General features: G+C 40.7%; 1 protein-coding gene across 10 annotated transcripts in view; it reads left to right on the top strand.

The window, feature by feature from the left end:
- The window catches only part of PCNX1 (pecanex 1), a 175286-nt gene that overhangs the window by 114565 nt on the left and 38152 nt on the right, over positions 1 to 22569 (top strand). For all 10 annotated transcript variants that reach the window (XM_059691932.1, XM_059691909.1, XM_059691936.1 and 7 more), the window contains 6 exons: positions 5250 to 5359; positions 5589 to 5694; positions 7486 to 7578; positions 12251 to 12401; positions 16803 to 16944; positions 19952 to 20129. In XM_059691932.1, the coding sequence (XP_059547915.1) occupies positions 5250 to 5359; positions 5589 to 5694; positions 7486 to 7578; positions 12251 to 12401; positions 16803 to 16944; positions 19952 to 20129 (780 nt within the window). The remainder of the gene's footprint in view (positions 1 to 5249; positions 5360 to 5588; positions 5695 to 7485; positions 7579 to 12250; positions 12402 to 16802; positions 16945 to 19951; positions 20130 to 22569) is intronic.

Genomic DNA, 22569 nt, shown 5'->3' with positions numbered 1-22569 from the left:
TAGAAGGATCTCGTTGAGCCTTATTAGCTCCATTTTTAAAAGATTTTCACCAAATTGTAAATTAAAAAATTTAAATTTCTAATAAACAACCCTTAAGCCGTGGTATTATTATTCTTTTTTTATAATTAGTGCAAGACAATCCTACCTAATAAAAGAGAAACATGCTAATTAGCGTATGACCGCTACCCTTCCCATTGGCTAATCAGGGCGATATGCAAATTAACTGCCAGCAAAGAAGACGGCCGGCAGCCAGGCAGCTTGAAACTAACATGAGGCTTGCTTGCTTCAGTGATGGAGGAAACCAACGTTCCCCGCCTGCCTTGCCAGCCTCTGAGCCTGCAGTTTGAAACATTGTAACAAATACAGAAGCTAAACAAAACCCCAGAAACCTGCTTTCAGTGATCCGGGATCTCAGAGCTGGAGTTACACATTGTTTCGATTATAGAACCCAAACAAACCAGATACCTGCTTTCAGCAGCAGAGGCCTCAGAGCTGGAGCCAGAGCTAAAGCTGGCCCAGAATAAAAAAAAGGAGCAGTTGGGAGCTTCAGCCCTCAGCCCCTCACCCAGACTGGCCAGGCACCCCAGTGGGGACCCCCACCCTGAAGGGTGTGTGACCAGCTGCAAACAGCCATCATCCCCTCACCCAGGCTGGCCAGGCACCCCAGTGGGGACCCCCACCCTTATCCAGGACACCCTTCAGGGCAAGCCAGCCAGCCCCACCCATGCACCAGGCCTCTATCCTATATAGTAAAAGGGTAATATGCCTCCCAGAACCGGGATCAGCGGAGCCGCGAGGCCTCCCGGCACCAGGATCAGTGTGACAGGGGGCAGCGCCCAAACCCCCTGATGGCCCTGTGGCTCTGTTTGTGACAGGGGGCGGGGCCACAACCTTCCTATCCGCCCTGCTCTGTTCGTGACAGGGGAAGGCGCCCTAACCTCCTGATCAGCCCTGCTCTGTGCCTGATACTGGGGAGCTCCCCAACCTGCTGATCGCTCTGCAGCTCTGTGTGTCACAGGGTGCGGCGCCCCAACCCCCTGATGGGCCCTGCCCTGTGCGTGACAGGGGGGAGCTCCCCAACACCCCTGATGGGCTCTTCCCTGTGCGTGATAGGGTAAGGAGCCCCAACCCCCCTGATGGGCCCTGCTCTGTGCATGACAGGGGGCAGCGCCCCAACCCTCGGATTGGCCCTGCTCTGTGCCTGACAGGGAGTGGCGCCGCAACCTCCCCATCGACCTTGCCTTCAGTGTGACAGGGGGCGGTGCCCCAACCCCCCAATCAGCCCTACCCTGAGCGTGACTGAGGGTGGCATCGCAACCTCCAGATCTGCCCTGCTCTGTGCATGACAGGGAGCGGCGCCCCAACTCCCCAATCGGCCCTGCTCTGGGCCCGACCAGGGGCTGCACCTAGGGATTGGGCCTGCCCTCTGCCACCCGGGAGCAGGCCTAAGCCAGCAGGGCGTTATCTCCCGAGGGGTCCCAGACTGCGAGAGGGCACAGGCCAGGCTGAGGGACCCCCCCTGTCCCCCGAGTGCACAAATTTTTGTGCACGGGGCCTCTAGTCAGAGAATAATAGCGTTGAAAGGACTGTGAAAAGTGACTCACAGCATTTTTCCTTGCTTCTTTTCTTCAGTATCCTTTATGGCAGGGGTGGAGAACATCTGGCCCACGGGCTGTATAAGGCCCGTGAAATCATTTGTTCTGGCCCTGCCAAGGCATTAGGGGTGAGTTAATTAAATGTTTAGCAGGTTTATTTTTAAGTTGATAATTTTGTATGGCCCGCAAATGATGTTATAAATATCTATACAGTGGCCCTTGGCAAAAAATGGTTCCCCACCCCTGATTTATGGAATGCTTAATGCGTACCCAGTGCTATGCCAAACACCATTTCCTGCTTATGAGTGGCTTATATGTTGCTTTGATTAAAAAGTCAACAAACACTCTCATTAGAGGGTGATGAAGGCTATGAAAACAGAGTCTTATGGGCATAGTGATTATTGCCTTATTCAGCCTAAAGGGATTAAAGATGCTTTTCCAAGGGTGCTTTTTAACCACAATTTGAAGGACAAATAGAAATTAGTTAATTGAAACAAAGGATGAAGAGCCATGGAGTTGGAGAGAAAGTGTGTTGTGTATAGGAAACAGTGAATAATTTGGACTTGCTTGAGGTTTGGGTACGTGAGGAAAGATGGCCTTCAGTCAGGCTGGAAAGGTAAGGGAATGGTTAGCTTGTAAAATATCTCTTATCCTAAACGTGTTGCGGTGGAGATGGAAGACCATCAACATTTTTGAGGTATGGCAAGGAAATGATCAACATTGTATTTTAGAAGATTACTTAGTCCCTATTGTGAAGGAGATGGACATAGAAGCAGGAAGGATCAGCAATAGGGGGACCCTTGTGTTGCAATCTTGAAATTATGAGGGACTTAATTGGTAGTGATTGGGGACTCTGGATAAGAAGAAGAGCCAGAATAGGCTCCCAATGACTTGTGTAGGGTCTGGCTTACACAGCCAGTTAGGTAGCGATACTTAATGCACAAAATTAGAAACCTTGGCATTTAATGAGGAAGGTGGTGGTTTAAATTTGGACTCGTTTATTTGTTGACATTTAGGGGGTATCCAGAGATACATAGTAGAAAGTTATATGTTGAGGGGTTTGAGGTAATGATTAGTAGATTTGGAATTCATCAACACAATTAAATCAAGAGTAAGAAAAAGACTACTGATACGGACTGACAAGAGAAAATGGGTGAGGATAGGTCCCTGGGAAATGCCAATTTTGAGCATTGGAGGCTTATTGAACTTGCCAGTAAATAGAATAGTGGTCATTTGGCTAAAGAAGCTAGATTAATATAAATTTAGGTATGAATGGATATTAAGCAGATGTATTCTACTCTTTGTAGAATATAGTTGGGAAACTTGTGCATATGCTAGGGGTTGTTTTCTGGTTTTTGATTTTTAAAAAGATCTGAAACTTAATTGCATTTAAAAGGGAAAGGGGAATAGTCAAGTAGAGAGGGCGATATTTGATGGAGCTAAAGGAAGGAACTGGAGACACTTGATCCGAATCCACACTTCTCCCATGTGCACCTGTAAAGCTTCGAGTACAGAGGTTTTAGATCTGTTTTGAGTCATATTTTGTTAAGTTAGTCATTATTTGGCAGTTGCAGTTAAGAAGTGTAAGTTTTTTTTATGCCTAGTTTCCAAAGGCCTATTTATTTAGCAGAAGAGCAGCAGTTGTAAAATTGCCAGCTAAGAACACTGTGTCCTCAGGTAGGTATGAGGATAAGTTTTTGCCTTCTTACACATGGCTTTTGCATTAGACTATTTTAGTGTTATATGTCACCCATTATAATAAAACTAATCTGCAGATTTAGTTATATACATGAACAAAGATTATGTGCAAGGATTTTATTAGAGCAGTGTTTGTAACAGCAAAAAGTTGGAAATAACTAATATTTGTTATTTGTGAATGGTTAAATATAGTATAGCCATACAATGGAATACTATACAATCATAAAAAGAATAAAACAGATTGTTGTATGCTAATATGGAATGATTTCCAAGAGATACTATTTGTTTGTTTTAAAGCTTTATTGTAGTATAATCTATATATATAAAAGCCTAAGTGACTGTTATGACCAAACGACCAGAATGACCAGAACGACGGGTCAACCAGTCACTATGACGCTCTCAACACAGGGTCTGCCCCCTTGTGGTCAGTGTGCTCCCACAGCCAACCTCCCCGGGTCCCTCCCCGCATCTGGCTGGCCCGGTCCCAATTGGGACTGGGCAAGATGGCCCCAATAGACCCTGATCACCGGCCAGGCCTAGGGGCTCCAACTGTGCACAGATTTTGTGCACCGGGCCTCTAGTTGATAAATAAAATTGTAAGGTATTTAAAGTGTACAACATGATGATTTTATATGTGTATATATTGTGAAAAGATTTCCCTCATCCATTTAACTCAGCCATCACCTCACATATCTACCTTTTTTGTGTGACAACATTTAAGTTCTACTCTCTTAGCAAATTTCTGTTATGTAATACAGTGTAATCAGTTATAGTCATCATCTTCTATATTAGATCCTTAGACCTTATTCACCTTATAACTAACTGAACGTTTGTACTCTTTTACTAACCTCTCCCTATCTCCCCCATCTCCCAGTCCCTGGAAACCACTTTTCTATTCTCTGTTTCTATGAGTTCAACTTTTTTTTTAAAGATTCCACATATATGTGATACTATACAGTACTATTTGTCTTTCTCTCTCTGGCTCAATGCCCTCCAGTTTCATCCATGTTGTTGCAAATGACAGTTGATCCAAATCCACGCTTCTCCTAAGAGCACCTGTAAAGTCTCCTAGTACAGAGGTTTTAAATCTGTTTTGAGTCATGCTTTGTTAAGTGAGTCATTATTTGGAAGTTGCAGTTAAAAAGGCCGTTTAAGGCGGAATAATATTCCATTTTGTGTGTGTGTGTGTGTGTGTGTGTAACATTTTCTTTCTTCTGTTTTTTTTTTAAAAGGTAGGCAGTATGCAAAAAAAGAATGTTTCCTTCGTGCTTTTTTGAAAAAAATTAGTATTATCTACTCTATGCCACGTACCATGCTAGTGGAATCCAGAGATTGCAGTGAGCAGAGCAGAGATATCACTTCCACATGTTTGGTTGGCCCTTAAAAGCTAGCCTTTGTGTTACTTATTTCTGAGCATATGCAGTTTATTTGTTCAACACTGAATGCCTGCTCAGTACTTTGGAATATGTAAAGCATATCGTAGGAACAAAGGCATCAAGAAAGCAGCACAGCAAATGTTAATGTTTTCGTTGCCTAATGTGATTTCATGTGTTGCCTTTTCCTGCTCTGTTGCTGTTATAATCAAAAGTTTACTACAGCAAGTTATTTTGTTCTTCAAAATGGAGAACATAGTTTACTATAAGCTTAATTTTACTTTAAATCTGAAAGAGATTGACAGCATCATGCATCAGAAGCAAATGAATCATTCCTGGTGTATAAATAGAGCTTTAGTACCAAAAGAAATCTGAAGATAATCTAGCAGCTAGATTCTAGCTCATCTGAAAGTAATAAATCTACATTTATTGGGAATAAAATTAAATTAATAATATAGTTTAAAAGTTTTTGTTGAATTTAGTTACCTTTCTCTAAAATACTGACATACAGGATTATATGATGTATTTTAAAGTAGAAGTATATTATTCTGTTGCATTTCCCCCCCCCCCCCACCCCCAACAGGATTCTTGGGATGGCCAGCATATTCCAGTACTTTTCTCCGTTTTCTGTGGTTTGTTAGTCGCAATATCCTATCATCTCAGCCGACAAAGCAGTGATCCATCTGTACTTTTGTAAGTGAAATCAGTTTTTATTGAATTGAAGAAATTTAAATAAATGGGCATTTCTGATTAGTTATAGCATGTTAAGTTTTTTTTAGAATATATCATTTGCTAATGACTAAGTATACTTGGATCACTTGGTTTTTTATCTTGAACTTTATTTGCCGCTGGAAGTACTGGTTTTCAGGTTATATATGTATTTTTATATTAATTATTTTCTCTCTCTTTTTTAAATATAAAGCTCTTTGATGCAATCTAAGATTTTCCCAAAAACAGAAGAGAAAAATCCAGAAGACCCTCTGTCTGAAGTAAAAGATCCACTGCCTGAAAAACTTAGAAACTCCATTGTAAGTTTAAACTTTTTAAAAGCACTTAAAATACTTGAATTTTAGATAGTTCATCATATTATATAATGAACACTTTTTTTAAAAAAAATATATTTTATTGATTTTTTACAGAGAGGAAGGGAGAGAGATAGAGAGTCAGAAACATCGATGAGAGAGAAACATCGATCAGCTGCCTCTTGCACATCTCCTACTGGGGATGTGCCCGCAACCCAAGTACATGCCCTTGACCGGAATCGAACCCAGGACCTTTCAGTCCGCAGGCCGACGCTCTATCCACTGAGCCAAACCGGTTTCGGCATAATGAACACTTTTTGAAGGCCTTTAATAATTGGGGTAAAATGTATAGCTATAGGTATTAGTTATACATTTTTGATTGCCTTTATTACAATTTTAACATGTAAGAAATGCTCATTCCTCAAACTTGGTTTCTACATAGAACAGTATGCCAAACATTTATTTTTAGATCAGGTGAAATTAAGTCATTTCATTGTTTACAGAATTCTTAATCCTGTTCAGTTTAAACTGGCATTTGAAAGATGAATGTTAACATAAATTAGAGTTTGTTGTCAATCGTATTGATAAAAACTGTGTTCTTGTAAGTCATTTGCTAGTCTGTTAGTGTGTTTTATTTCTCAAGGGCAGTCTGTAAAGTGTGTGTGTTTATTTTCCTGGTTGAAGGAGAGAACAATAACCTGACATTATATACATAAGTAAATATAGTAATTAAAATTTTTTTCTAATTTAATGAATTTTAATGTTGCCTGCATTCTTTCAGTGTTCATTTGAAAAATGAAATCTATAGATTCATATCTGCCTTCTGGAACAAAACATAAAATTCTTTTTCTAACTTATTTTAGATATTTTTCATTTGTGACTTTAAATAATTTATTTATTTATTGAATATATATTTTTATTGATTTCAGAGTGGAAGGGAGAGTGGGAGAGAGATAGAAACATCAATGAGAGAGAATCATTGATTGGCTGCCTCCTGCATGTCCCACACTGGGGATCAAGCCCGCAACCCAGGCATGTGCCCTTGACAAGAATTGAACCTTGGACCCTTCAGTTCACAGGCTGACACATTGAGCCAAACCAGCTAGGGCTGTGACTGACTTTATATAGGTCTTGAATTAAACACAATGTTTGCCTTCAGTGAACTTGAGCTATTCACATATTCTTTAGGGAACTTCAGAAATAAAACCTGCCTCAAGATATAATTTAAGCAACTTTTTTCTGACTTTAGTTTCCATGTTAGCAAAGGATACTTAACATTAAATGTAATGTAGAATACTTCTGAATCTGCTTCAAAGTGTAAACCTATGCGTTAGCAACCAGAGCTATCAAGAGGTTTCTGGTTTTCACTATAACCACTAAAAGAACCAAAATCTAGTAAGTGAAATAGGACATGTGTATGATTTCAACATTTTAAAAGATTAATGAAAATATAACTTTGTTATCCAAAAGGATATGCCCTATAAATGATACAGTAATTTAAGTATCTCATTTCCTTTTCCCATAAAACTTACAGCCATTGGGGGAAAGTAATACACAGCTTCATTATAAGAGACATGATGTGTTGTATAGTGTGGTGAGTAAGTTTAATTTCCTTGGTATTGCAATGTCAAACCAAAATAGGAAGAAATTAAGATTTGTGGCTAAGAAATAGCTAGAAGTACTAAAAAAAAAAAAAAAAAAAAAAAATCAGTGAAAAATTGTTTCCTAAACAGTTTGCCAGTTGGGAATGAAGGAAATACTTTAATTTGTTTTTGACAATTCTGTTTTGTTTCACAGAGTGAACGTTTACAATCTGACCTAGTCGTATGCATTGTAATTGGTGTGCTGTATTTTGCTATTCATGTAAGCACAGTGTTTACAGTATTGCAGGTAAGGAATCATTTAGCTCTTTTGGTTGGGAGAAAATAACTTTGTTTGGGTTCATTCCTGATACGATTATAATGTTTGTTCATAAATATAGAAATATATGAATTTCCCAAAGTCTTCTTCCAGTACAGCTGGAAGTCTAGAACCTCATCATCTATCTCTGGTCTAGGTGTGGGTGCGGCTCCTCAGGTTTTGTTCCTGCTAATCTGTAAGCCATACACTCCTGTTCTCAGTGCTCTTCATTGTTTTGTGCAGATCCCTGCTTCCTCGTGGTGTCACTTAGGTTGTGGTGTAGTTTCACATGGTTTTCTTCACTGGGGTTTACATTGACTCTGTGGTCAGTTGTCATCAAATTTGAAAAATTTTGGCCTGTTACTTCCAATGTTTTTTCTGTCCTCCTCTCTCTGCTCTGTTGACTAACTGCCCCCCGCCTTCCGCCATCCACCCCTATCTCATGACTTCACCTTAGGTCTCGTGAAGTTGTCCCATGGGTCACTGATGCTCTGGTCCTTTTTTGTGTGCATATTTATTTTGAATACAGATTAATCCCATCTGGTGTATTTTTCTTCTCAGAATTTATAATTTTCATCTTACATTTAAGTCTTTTTCTTTTTTCTTCCCATGCCGCTACTTAATCTTTTGAACATAGGGAATTCAGTTCTTACTCTCTTAATGTCCTTTTATCCTAATCTAACTTCTGTCACTTGTGGGTTGGTTTTGATTACAGTAGGTCCTCGGGTTACGTCAGAGATGTGTTCCTATGGTGCCACGTCACGCGATTTTCGCCGTAGGTCGGAACCCACCTACATAAGCACCTACGTTACTCACATGGAGCACATACACGGCAGTAATGAAGTGAAACAGTAAAAAAAATTTAAAAGAAAGTTAACAATTCCTGACATTGGGGGGGGATAAGGACACATTTGTAATATCTTAATAATAAAGGGAAAAAGCTAAAAAAAAATAAATAACCACAACAAAAGCCTGTTTTCTCTAGCCAAACAGCCAAGAAATCAGCAGCTTAACTAGAGAAAACGTTTTTAACAATAAATTCTACTTCAGCCAAACACTATAGAAAAACTGTGCCTCAAATTCTGCCCCTCACATCAGAAAAGATTGAAAAAAAAGAAAGTTAACAATTCCTGACCTTTACTTGTGATCTACACTAGTAAAAGGGAAACCTGCAAATTAACCGTTCCTCCCTACACCCACCAGCCAATCAGGGCGAGTATGTAAAATAACCCAACAAAGATGGCAGTGGCCACAGAGCTGGAGTGAGCAGGAGGCTTGGGTTGACCCTGGCGATGGAGAAAGCCAAGCTTCCTGCCCGCCCTGGCCTCTGCTCAAGGAGGGACTGGGGGGCTGGGTCCCCCGGGGGGCGTGGCCATCCTGAAAACAGCCCTCAGTCCCTCACCCAGGCTGGCCACACCCCCATGTGGTGAGGGCCCCCACTTGGGGGCTTGACCAGCCTGCAAACAGCCATCAGCCTCTCATCCAGGCTCGCCAGGCACCCCAATGGGGACCCCCACCCTGAAGGGGCTGTGGAACGGCTCTCAGCCCCTTACCCATGCTGGCCACACCCCCATGGTGTAAGAGTCCCTGCTGGGGAGGGTGGGGTGGCCAGCCTGCAAACAGACATCATCCTCTCATCCAGGCTTACCAGGCATGCCTGCGGGGACTCCTGCCCTGAAGGGGGTGTGGCCAGCCTGAAAACAGCCCTCAGCCCCTCACCCAGGCTGGCCACGCCCCCCCAGCAGGGACCCTCAGCCCATGGGGGTGTGGCTGGCCTGCAAACCACAGGCCCCTCACCCAGGCTGCCCCACACCTCAAGGGAACTCCCCACCCTGATCCGGGACACCCTTCAGGGCAAACCAGCCAGCCCCCACCCATGCACCAGGCCTCTATACTAATAAAAGGGTAACATGCTAATTAGACTGGGAGACCTTTCAGGAGACGTTCCGGATGTTCTTCTGAACAAAGCCATGATGGCGGGGCCAAGGTAGAGGCGGTTAGAGGCCAAGAGGGGAGGGCAGTTGTGGGTGATCAGGCCAGTGGCTGGGGCAGTTGGGGGTGAGCAAACCAGCAGGGGGGCCAGTTGGGGGCGAGCAGGCTGTCAGTGGGGGTCAGTTGGGGGTGATCAGGACTGTGGGGGGGCAGTTTGGAGTGAGCAGGTCAGCTAGGGGGTAGTTGGGGGTGAGCAGGCCAGTGGAGAGGGAAGGTGGGGGCGAGCAGGCCAGCAGGGGGGGCAGTTGGGGGCGAGCAAACTGGCACGGGGGGCAGTTGGGGGTGATCAGGCTGGCGGGGCATTTAGGAGTGAGCAGGCCGGCAGCGGGGGGCAGTTTGGGGTGAGCAGGCCAGCAGGCAGAGTGGTTAGGGGCAATCAGGCAGGTGAGTGATTAGGAGCCAGCAGTCCTGGATTGCGAGAGGGATGTCCGACTGCCAGTTTAGCCCTGATCCCTGTAAAACGGCAGTGGGACCTCCTTCGAGGGGTCCCAGATTGGAGAGGGTGCAGGCCGGGCTGAGGGACACCTCCTCCCCACCCCACCCCCCATGCACAAATTTCGTGCACTGGGCCACTAGTAAATAAATAAAAAACATAAAGCACATATGTACATACGTCAAAATGACGGAACTTTTTTTTTTTTTTTATAAATACTGTAAATGGGAGATGGCGATGTAACCACAAAATGACGTGTGTCGAGGCTGACATAACCCAAGGACTGCCTGTAATTAATTTTTTTCCCTTCATGGGCCATAGTTTTCTGATTCTTTGCATGTTTGGTAATTTTTTATTGGATGCCAAGCTTTATAAAATTTACCTTTGTTGGTATTGTATATTTTTATATTCTAGAACTTTTCTTGAATTTTGTTTTTCGGCAGTTAAGTTACTTATTAACAGTTTGATCTTTTCAGCCCTTGCTTTTTTTTTTTTTTTTTTTTTTTAAATATATTTTATTGATTTTTTACAGAGAGGAAGTGAGAGAGATAGAGAGTTAGAAACATCGATGAGAGAGAAACATCGATCAGCTGCCTCCTGCACATCTCCCACCTGGGATGTGCCCGCAACCCAGGTACATGCCCTTGACCGGAATCGAACCTGGGACCCTTCAGTCCGCAGGCCGACGCTCTATCCACTGAGCCAAACCGGTTTCGGCTCAGCCCTTGCTTTTAACACATTGCTAGCTTTACCTAGTGGCCAGATAAGTTTGTATTGAACGAGTACAAAAATGTTTTACATAAATGTTAAAGGCACACTTTAAAATTAAAAACTCATTGCATTTTGAAGTCATTTGTTACATGTCTTACAAGCTGATATCTTTTTAAAGTATGATACTTTGTAAAATACTGCATAATATGAAGTGAGAATTCTTGCGATCCGTCCACAATATGTTAAGATTTGTTAAGTGAAACCAGGTTTGGTTTTAGTGTAGAGCTAATCTCCCTCTCCCCGAGGCAGCACCCCTTTGACTGTCTGCCCAGTGTCCTGTGGACCCAGAGCTTTTCCAGTCTGGCTGTGGGAACAGGCAGTTCCTGGCCCTGTGTGAGTGCTGGGTGCTGTTTTCTCTAGCCCTTTCCTCTGATTCTTTCCCTGCTCTCATGGGTTTCCTCACACACTTGTGCTCATTCCCCTGAATACTCAAGGGGACCTCTGTAGACGTTCACATTTTTCTCTCTTGTGCGCAGTCTGTTGTGGTGACCTCCAGCTGTCTTAGTCTCTCCAGGCTCCCAATTTCATTCTGTCATTTCGGGGTACCAGGCTTTGTGTGGGTTCCCTCCCTGCACTGCAACCAGGAAACTCCCTCAAGGCAGTAAACTGGGGCAACCCTGACACGGACTCATCTCTTTCCTTTTTCTGCGGGTGTACTGTTTATTTCCTTAGGTCTAGTGTATTGCAGACCATTTGGTTCATATATTTTATTCTGTTTTGGTTGTGTCATGTGGGAGAGTAAATCTCTATTACTCCATTTGGCCAGAAGCAAAGGTTATATTATTTAATTTTATTTAACATTTTGGTCTGTTTTTCTTTTCTTCCAATTTGAACTACTCATTCTTGAATACCAAAAGCCGAGTCAGGTCTAGTGGGTTTCAGGACTCAGGTGGAGGGCTCTTCATGTCTAAGAGGTTCTGGAGTTTCTAAATATGTGACTTCAGTTTGAACATTTAGGTGATATACTTGATTTCCTCTTTTGTGCAATTAGTCATACATCACAACTGTCTTCTAATGATGCACCACGTGAAGACACAAAAAAGTTCTTTTTTTCATCCTAGTCTGCTCCTCACTCAGACTTACAGTTTTATTTAGCTCGTGTCCTTCATCTCTGCTAATTAAAACAATGTAATCAATCCATGCTCTGCAAGTCACATAGACCATTCTTAGAATAGCGAGCAGTACACTCCAGGCCTTCCTCTCTTTATATGATAGTGTGATGCCAAAGAAAGTAATGAACACATTTAAAATATTTGTAATACATAAACAGCCACTGACTTTCATAGCTGACTTAATTGGAAAAACTACATGATATAAAAATATTAACTGTAGACAAATTTTTAAATCTTAGATTCTAAAATTGACTTTGCTGTTCTTCATTATCAAATGGAAAGTTGAACTGACAGATGGGAAGTTCTCCTGTGGGTCTCAAAATCACTTTTCATTTTCTCCACCATATTCTCTTAGCCTGCTCTCAAGTATGTGTTGTACGCACTGGTTGGCTTCGTGGGTTTTGTAACCCACTACGTGCTGCCTCAAGTTAGAAAACAGCTGCCGTGGCACTGTTTCTCTCACCCTCTGCTGAAGACAGTGGAGTACAACCAGTATGAAGTTCAAAGTGAGTATTTCAGTAACACCCTTCTTTTTAATTCTCTTGGTTTCCTCTTTTATGTTAACAGATGAAAGTTAAATAGTATCATCAAGTAACACTTTGGCTGTGTTTCTTATATTTAGGTTTGAAGCTGTAATAAGTCAAACTTTTTGTAGGATGCTTTTATTTTAGTTAAGTAAAAATATCAGTGCTACAAAGCCAACTTTCCACAAAATAAAATTTCCTTCTTCCTTCTCTAAATTGTTCTTCACAGACTTCATTGATGCACCCTCTGTGTATGTCTGTGACTTCTCTTTCCAGTCCCTACCCTTTCCTTTAATTTTCCTGGCCATGTGGGGCAACACAATCTGCTTTAAGGCTTCTATTTGAAATATTTTAACTCAAAGCTTAGGGGGAATAGAAAGTTCTTTGTTTCTGCTTCCACTAGAGGTACTATGTCCTACCACAGAGGGGTATAAAAGACTTGATTAGGAGAAAAGAAGTTAAAACATTTGTAGTTGCTATTATTCTTTCTGATTTTGGATAAAGTATAAAATGACTCAAAAAGAGGTGGAAGACCAGTGCACGAGGCAGGGTTTGTGCTTGCCACTTGATACCCTGACTTTTCTTCCGTGCCTTAAATATACAGTCCTGTTGGCCCCATGCATGACCTATAATTTAGAGAAATAACAAACATTCATACTTCTGTCGTTAATTACACTCTAGTAATTAAATAAGCCAATGCTTTTCTTCAAACTTTTTTTCAGTTTGTAAATTACTATACAGAGGAAATTCCTCAGTTGTTTGAAGATGTTATCTTCCTTCGAGAACTGAAAGCTTTCTATACCAATCTTGATTTTACATTCTCAAAGCAAATTTCCTAGGCCTTTAGCAAAATTGAGCATCATGTAATCTTGATCACCAGTTTGATCCTGGAGAGAGAATGAAATAAACGCTAGTGTGCAGGTTGCAATGATAACACTACAGACCCTTTACAAAATGTGTACTTTTTTAAATAAGGGAAATGACATAAAATTGTATAAGAATCTGTACCAGTCCATTCTTACCATCAAAAAAATAACTCAGGGAAAAAAACCAAGATGGCGGCATAGATAAACACCGGAAAATGCTGCCTTGCACAACCACTTCAAAAATATAACTAAAAGACAAAACTGGCATCATCCAGAACCACAGGAAGGCTGGCTGAGTGGAAATTCTACAACTGAAGGAAAGAGAAAAGCAGACTGAGACTCAGAGGAGGTGCTGAAGTAAAGTGCAGAGGTTCGGAGGCGCATGCGGCAAGGGCTGGCAACTGAGGATGCCATTGTCTTTTTCAATCGGGAGGGAGTCTCAAGCTCCCAACTGCTCTGAACTCTAGTTCCGGATGAGTCTCTGGGGACCCAGACTCATACCGGGATAAACTGGACTGTCTGGCATTGGTCAGAACTCGAGGGCGGCTTTCTCTCAGAGGTGCTTGCGGCGATTACCGGGACACTGAGACGCGGGGCCTCTTAGGGTAGGACTGAGGATCTACTATAGCTGTTTGCTCCGCCCTGTTGATTCCCTGAGACCCCGCCCAAGCTGTGCACAGAGGCTTTTGCATATGAAAGGCCTGGCCCTTTGATATCTGAAAATTACCTAACAAACTGCAGCTGGGTCAGAGAGACCCAGAACTTCCAAAAGAAGGCCCAAGGCCCCACAGCAGCTTGCATTGCTTCACAGCTGGGCCTCATCTGGTCACCTCCAAACCCCAAACAAAGAAGAGGAATCTGCAGATCTCTCCATAGATCCTGCTGGGTAGCCTCAGACAGAGGCCAAATTAGCACCTCCTTAGAGATCCAAGAGCCAGTGTACCCAGTGGTCAGAGTGGGACCATCCAGATTACAACTCCTCAGATCCATAAGGGACACACCCAGGGGGCAGACTCAGTGAGCACCAAAGCCCCACTGAAGCAAGTCTTGCCCCATAAGGGTGTCTCCAGCACAGAAGTTCTCCCACTGTAGACACAGCTGATTCTCGCAGCCAGTTGGCCTGGAGGTCAATTCCTTCCAGTGATACCTACAACAATCAAGGCTTACCTATAACAAGACTGTGCACAAAGCCCCCAGAGGGGTGCACCAAGAGTGTCCACCTCAGTTAGTTGGGGAGGCTGAGCCACTGGGCCCTCTAAGACACCTAGCACAGAAAGCCACTCTATCAACACAGGGAAGCATAAAAAATGCAGAGACAAAGAAACAGGTCACAAATGACAGAAATGGAGGAAAGCTGACTACTGGATATAGAGTTCAAAACCACACTTTTAAGGTTTTTCAAGAATTTTCTAGAAACTGCCGATAAATTTAGTGAGACCCTCGAGGATATGAAAAAGGACCAACTAGAAATTAAGCATACACTGACTGAAATAAAGAATATTATACAGAGATCCAAAAGGAGACTAGAGGATCGCAAGAATCAAGTCAAAGATTTGAAATACAAAGAAGCAAAAAACACCCAACCAGAAAAGAAAAAAGAAAAAAATAATCCAAAAATATGAAGATAGTATAAGGAGCCTCTGGGACACCTTCAAGTGTACCAACATCCGAATTATGGGGGTGCCAGAAAAAGAGAGAGAGCAAGATATTGAAAACCTATTTGAAGAAATAATGACAGAAAACTTCCCCTACCTACTGAAAGAAATAGACTTACAAGTCCAGGAAGCACAGAGAACCCGAAACAAAAGGAATCCAAAGAGGACCACACCAGGACACACCATAATTAAAATGCCAAGAGCAAAAGACAAAGAGAGAATCTTAAAAGCAGCAAGAGAAAGAAACTCAGTTACCTACAAGGGAGTACCCATACGACTGTCAGCTGATTTCTCAACAGAAACTTTGCGGGCCAGAAAGGAGTGGCAAGAAATATTCAAAGTGATGAATAGCAAGAACCTACAACCAAGATTACTTTATCCAGCAAAGCTATCATTCAGAATTGAAGGTCAGATAAAGAGCTTCATAGATAAGAAAAAGCTAAAGGAGTTCATCACCACCAAACCAGGATTATATGAAATGCTGAAAGGTATCCTTTAAGAAGAGGAAGAAGAAGAAAAAGGTAAAGATACAAATTATGAACAACAAATACACTTCTATCAACAAGTGAATCCAAAAATCAAGTGAATAAATAATCTGATGAACAGAATAAACTGGTGAATATAATAGAATCGGGGGCATAGAAAGGGAGTGGACTGACTATTCTCGCGGGGATAGGAGTGTGGGGGTGCGCGAAGAGAATGGACAAAAATCATACACCTATGGATGAGGACAGTGGGGGGGGGGTAAGGGCAGAGGGTGGGGTGGGAACCGGGTTGAGGGGAGCTATGGGGGGGAAAAAAAGTGGAACAACTGAAATAATCTGAACAATAAAGATTTAATTAAAAAAAAACACAAAGAAAATAACTCAGAATTATGTATTTTTTTTTCGATGAACTATCAATATTGCTTTCATAAGTTTATCTGGTTTGTTTTAAACAGCAATTTTCATTAGAGTAAATCATTGATCATATTGTTTCTTCATTTTTGATCTTAACAAAATATTTAGTCTAAATTTTTACAAATTTTGAATCAACATAACATTTTTGACTTATTGAAAGTACTAAGTATTAGCAAAGTTGACTTTTCCCCCTTCTACTGATTTTAGCGGCTGAAGGAAAAATATTCATTTGAGAACTTCTTAAAGCCTGGTGACATTGTTTTCATATAGCAGAGAACCTTAGTTTAAATCTTTCAGTTTATCCTAGATCAGTGGTTCTCAACCTTCCTAATGCTGTGACCGTTTAATATAGTTCCTCATGTTGTGGTGACCCCCAATTTCAGTGTTACACATTTAACATAATTAAAGCATAGTGATTAATCACAAAAACAATATGTAATCATATATGTGTTTTCCGATGATCTTAGGCAACCCCTGTGAAAGGGTCGTTCGACCCCCAAAGGGGTCGCGACCCATGGGTTGAGAACCACTGTCCTAGATACTTTGTCCAATAAAATAATATTAAAGTATTGACAATGAAAGTGACTTGTACGAAATATGTGAACCAAAAACATATCATACTTTCATATCTCTTCTGAGATGTATATCTTATGAGGTATGTCTAGAGTTTTAAAAACATAGGGGCAGTCTAATAATCTTCAGTAATTTTTTCTCCAAAAGTTATTGGCATAAGTGAGAAAGAGTTTTAAAAATTAAAGTTTAAAATAAATCTCGTCTATATTTAAGTCACATATAAGTTGCAAAGTTGGATGTGTTTCAGTAGTCATAGAAGTTGACAATTGAAGTACTGGATTTCTTACATTATTTATAGTAGAGCCGAATTCGAGTTGTAAGATTTTCCTTTCTCACCCCATTGCTTTTATACACTAGATGATGTGGTCTTGATTTATATTTCCTTATTAGATGCAGCCACTGTAATGTGGTTTGAGAAACTTCATGTGTGGCTTCTTTTTATGGAGAAGAATATCATCTATCCATTGATTGTTCTTAATGAACTGAGTAGCAGTGCAGAGACAATTGCTAGTCCAAAAAAACTGGATACAGAGTAAGTATAATACTCCTTTAATCGAAGTTGGACTACTAGGGGCAGTCGGAAGCACTGTCTTAAAGTTATTCAAGTTACAAGTAATCGAGGGTCTCTTTGGTACAAGACACTGTGAGATAAAATCCAAGCGAACCCTAACTGGTTCAGTGGATAGAGAGCATCACCCTGCAGACTGAAGGGTCCCAGGTTCCATTCCAGCCAAGGGCACATGCCCAGGTTGTGGGCTTGATCCCTAGTATGGGCGTGCAGCCAATCAGTGATTCTCTCTCATTATTGATGTTTCTATCTCTCTATCCCTCTCCCTGCCTCTCTGATATCAATAAAAATATCCTATCTAATAATAGACAAACATGGTAATTGACCGTACCTTTGCTACACCCCCATTGGCTAACAGCATGACATGCAAATTAACTGCCAACAAAGATGGCGGCTAATTTGCATACTGCAGGCAGGGTGGGACAGCGTGAGTGCGAGCCACCATCCAGGCCCCTGTGTGCCACCCCAGAAGCCTCCTGCCTGCCTCCCGTGATCGGATCCGATCCCAGGCCACAGGCAGGCCCCAGAAGCTGTCTGCCTGCCACCCGTGATGGATCCGATCCCGGGTCTCAGGCCGGCCCCAGATGCCGCCTGCCTGCTGCCCGTGATGGATCCGATCCCGGGCCACTGGCTAGCCCCAGAAGCCACCTGATATGGCAGTAATTCTATCAGTAAGCACTCTGAAAGTCAGTGGCATAAATGCACCAATTAAAAGACAGATTATGAGGGTGAATCAAAAACAAAACCCACTTTAAATATAAAGACACATATAGATTAAAAGTAAATGAATTAAGCTTCAGCCGGTGTTTCTCAGTGGATAGAGCATTAGCCGGTGGACTGAAGGGTCCCAGGTTCGATTCCAGTCAAGGGCATGTACCTCAGTTGCTGGCTTGATCCCCAGTCCCTATCAGAGCATGTGCAGGAGGCAACCAATCAATGTGTCTCTCCCTTTCCCTTCACTCTCTCTAAAATATAATGGAAAAATATCCTTGGGTGAAGATTAACAAAAACAAAGTAAATGGATTAAGTAATATTAAAGAGATTATAAGAAAAATGTATTCCAAATTTTGTTAGTTGTATAATGGTTATGTTTATATTATTAACACCTAAGGAATTGGGTGAAGGGTACATATAATATGCTGTAGTATTTTAAAGTTATTTTTACATGTATAAGATTATTTCAAATTTAAAATATTAAAAAAATTTAATAAAATATTAATTGAAATGTATCTGCATTACATGAAAAATCTAATTGATTCTAGCATAATTTATTAAATTATTATAAGGGTTCAATTAAAAGATATCTTAATTCTAAATGATACAATAGAAAATATATAATAGTGCAGTTATAAGCACTTATCTGAAAATAAAAATTTAAAGAAGTGAATTTAAAGAAGGGATTAGCCAGATATATGCACAACCCATGGACACAGACAACAGTATGGTGCTGGCCAGAGAGAAGTGGGGGGCAAGAACTGGTAGAGGGTGCAAAAGGGGGGGAATAGGGACATCCTATATAATAATAATAAAAGGCTAATATGCACATTGACTGAACGACAGACTGACCGGTTGCTATGATGTGCACTGGCCACCAGGAGGCAGACACTCAATGCAGGAGCTGCCCCCTGGTGGTCAGTGCACTTCCATATGGGGAGTGCCACTCAGCCAGAAGCTGGCTCATGGCTGGCCAGCGCAGAGGTGGTGGCAGGAGCCTCTCCCACCTCCATGGCAGCACTAAGAATGTTCAACTAATGGTTTAGACCTGATCCCTTAGGGGCCTAAGCCTTTAGTCGGACATCCCCCAAGGGCTCCCTGGCTGCCAGAAGGATGTCTGACTGCAAGCTTAGTCCTGATCCTTCGGGGAGTGGGCCTAACTTGACAGGTGGACATCCCTCAAGGGGTCCTGGATTGCAAATGAGCGGAGGCCGGGCTGAGGGACACCCCCTGAGTGCACAAATTTTTGTGCACCGGGCCTCTAGTATTAAAAATAAAACCCAGGTGAAATTTTGTCTTTGACTTTCCTTTTCTGAACATCTGCTTTTGCTCTTGGCATTTCACTACTCTAGACATCTTATTGTTGATTGGTTCTTGATGAGAGGACACTTATTAAATAAGGTTATTCTTTAACATTAGATGGTAAGTTTGGGAAATGGTTATTTTTGTAAACTGTGTAAATCAGACCATATACAGGGTGAGGCAAAAATGGATTTATAGTTGTTATATGAAACACAGTTTATTCTTGTATTATTATTTAGTAACTAGAGGCCCAGTGCATGAAATTTGTGCACAGGTAGGGTTCCTAGGCCTGGCTGGCAATCAGGGCTTATCAGGTCCCTGCCTCCCTGCCTCCTCCTTCCCTCGCTCCCTCAGTGCCCTGCTGCTGCTGCTGCTGGTCCCCTGCCCTGTTCCTCGCTGCCTCCTGGTGGTCAGTGCACATCATAGTGAGTGATTGAACTCCCGATGGGACAATTTGCATATTAGCCTTTTATTATATAGGATTATTGTATTTTTTCCATATGAACAATTGTGAACCTATGTTTGCCCCACCCTGTATAGTTGGCTTACCCATTAGGTATATGTTATTGGGTAAGTGTTAATATGTTTTTTTATGTGCTAAATGCTATTAATGTTAAAGCAATAGAAATGTCGAGAGACTGAAAAACCAAATGTCAGAATTATAATACTGTTAACTTGTTTCTTAAATTGATTTATAAAAGGATAAAAGTCATAATACATATTATTAAAAGGGAATATTATGGTAGTTTATTTTTGGATGTGATTTGCTTAGCTATATAAATTATTTTTAGAAGTTTAAATTTGTAATATATATATATTTGTAATATGTATATATATATTACAAATATATATATATTGTAAGCTTAGTAAATAAAATGGTGGTTTTTCTGAAGTTAGTAGGTTTTCTCAAGTTTTTAGTCATTAGTTGATGAGTTGTGCTGTCTTTTTATTCTAGACTAGGTGCTTTAATGATCACCATTGCTGGTCTGAAGTTGCTTCGATCCTCCTTTAGCAGCCCTACGTATCAGTATGTCACAGTTGTCTTCACTGTGCTCTTTTTCAAAATTGACTATGAAGCATTTTCAGAGACCATGCTATTGGATCTCTTCTTCATGTCCATAATCTTCAACAAGGTAATTCATCACTAGAGGAATATCTCTCTCTGTAAAAAGCCCCTCCCCAAGTCATACACTATTTAGTGAGTATTATCCTTGCATTTCATTCATGACATTATCTTTTAAGTAACATTTTTCTTCATTTAACCAGTTATTTGGAGCATATTAGAATCCCTAAATAATGCTAGTCATTGTGATCCATAAGACATACTTCTTGTAATAGCGAAGAAGATAAGATTAAGTTATATGGAACCATTAGAAAAACACCAGTAAGTATATATATTTAAATATATAGGGTCTTCCAAAAGGGGGGTGTAGTTTGGGGATAATTTCAGAAATAGACATGGTAACAATTGAACTGGGCTGGAGATAGATGGAGAGAGAAAATAACCTGAAAGCTGATTGAAGATGCTAGGTACCCAGAGCAGTCAGGCCATGTGGGAGCAGTCAGAAATTAGTTTGATAGGGACAATTGCAGAATGCTTTGAAGTTTACAAAATGGTTCTAAAATACGGTATCCACCATAAGAGAGGTGCTTTTAGTCCTTTTACGAATGAGATGGTAAAGTCTGGCTCTTCTGCCTTACCAGTCCAAGGACCTTTTTGCTGAACCACACTACCTTTCTAAATGAAGTCGGTCATGCAGTCAGGTTATTTGTAAGGTAAATAGAGCTTAGATTTCATGTTAACGCTGACCACATGCAAAGGACTTTGACATATATTATCCCATTTGATAGGTAACAGCTGAAGCATATGAGCAGCTACAAAACACAATGAAAGCCCAATTTTAGGAAAGTTAGCCTGGTCAGCCACATTTGGGATGAATTGGGGAAGAGAGAACCTGAAGGTATGGAGAACAGCTTAAGAGATTGTGACAGTAATTTAGATGTGATAGAGATCTGACCTAGGATGGGAACAGTACAAATTGGAAACCATTAATCTGAACAAGGTTTTAGTGATGATCAGTTTCAAAATATTATGCTAAATATTAGCCTAATTAACTTCTAAAATATTGCGATATTATATTTGCTCAATCGCTAATTTGTATGCATTTTTATTATTTATTTCCTCTTCTAGTGAGCATGGTTAACCAAAGGAGGAAGCCAGAAAGTTAATCAGAGAATTGTTTGTATAAAGAAGCATGTGGTGGCTCACAAATTTAAATATTTAGATTGGAAATTGCATTGCATCTTTTTATATTGGCTTAGAAAAAAGTGAAAATTGCAGTAAAATATAAACTAAACAATCCTTGAAATAGAGTCACTGCACTTACTTGTATAAGTTTGGATCTTCTTAATGCTTTCATTTGTTAAGCAAATTGTTTTTGAGAGCATACCCTGTTCAGAGAAAGATTTGTTCTTAGAAGTTTACATTTTATATAGCTACTTAATAGAACTTACTAGCTGTAATAAGCAAGTAATAGTCAAGGATTCTCTTTAGGTAGATTTTTTTTTAAGATACCACTGTAAAATGCACTATTGATTTAATAGCCTTTTAAGAAAAAATTATTCTGAATATATACAAAAATATTTTTACCCACTAACTACTTATCCGTGTAATTGTATGTTATTTTTTCTTCAATATTACAGTCAAAATTGGAGTACAGTCCCTTTCACATCTAGACTCTGGACAGTTTTCTGAATAATTGCTTTTAAGCAGTTATAATGGCATCTTGATAATATACATCCCGCTTTTACTTCCTGTCATCCTGAACACATTAGTACCAAAAATCACCAGCATAGTTTGGGGCCATAACAAAGAATGCAAGGGTTCATCTGCATTTTCTAATTGGTTGAAGTTGTTATTTCTTTTTTAAATTGGAAGTTAAACAGGTTCATTGTAAATCAGCTAAACGATTTAAATAGGTGCATGAATCATGGCACTGAGTGAGTCAGAACCTCTTGCTTTTAAGACTCTGTGATCTGTTTGGAGAATTGGGCCTTGTACTGCCTAGCATGCAGAGGCAGTCTTGGGCATGTATACTAATTTTGTTTCATTGTTGAAGACATGTTAAACAACAAAACAGACCCTAATTTAAATAAGATTTAAAAGTATGTTGTGTTTCCATTGACAATAACAATTGAGGTTTCATGCAGATGCTTAATATACATGTAAATTCTGAGGCAAACAGGCAGTGACACTGTATTACAACTTTATCCCCTGCCTGGCTACTTTTAGATTTCTTTGGACATTGCATTTAAAACACACCCAGTTTGCAGAGCACTAAAATTCGAGGGAAATATCTTAGAATCAAAATATATATGCATTACTTAGCGTTACAGACATCTGGATTTTCTACCTTTTGTTTTGCTTGTTGTAGTAGTCAATAGCCAATAGAGGACATAAAATTTTTTAAACAGATGGAACACAATTCATAAATCAGCTAGCTGTCTTTACTTAAAAATATATAATGTCTTAGAAGTTGATATATTCTTTTTTATACAAATGGAAAATAATGT

This window comes from Myotis daubentonii, chromosome 1, assembly GCF_963259705.1.
Source record: "Myotis daubentonii chromosome 1, mMyoDau2.1, whole genome shotgun sequence".
NCBI classification, from domain to species: domain Eukaryota; kingdom Metazoa; phylum Chordata; class Mammalia; order Chiroptera; family Vespertilionidae; genus Myotis; species Myotis daubentonii.
This window is presented reverse-complemented; position numbering and strand designations above follow the sequence as displayed.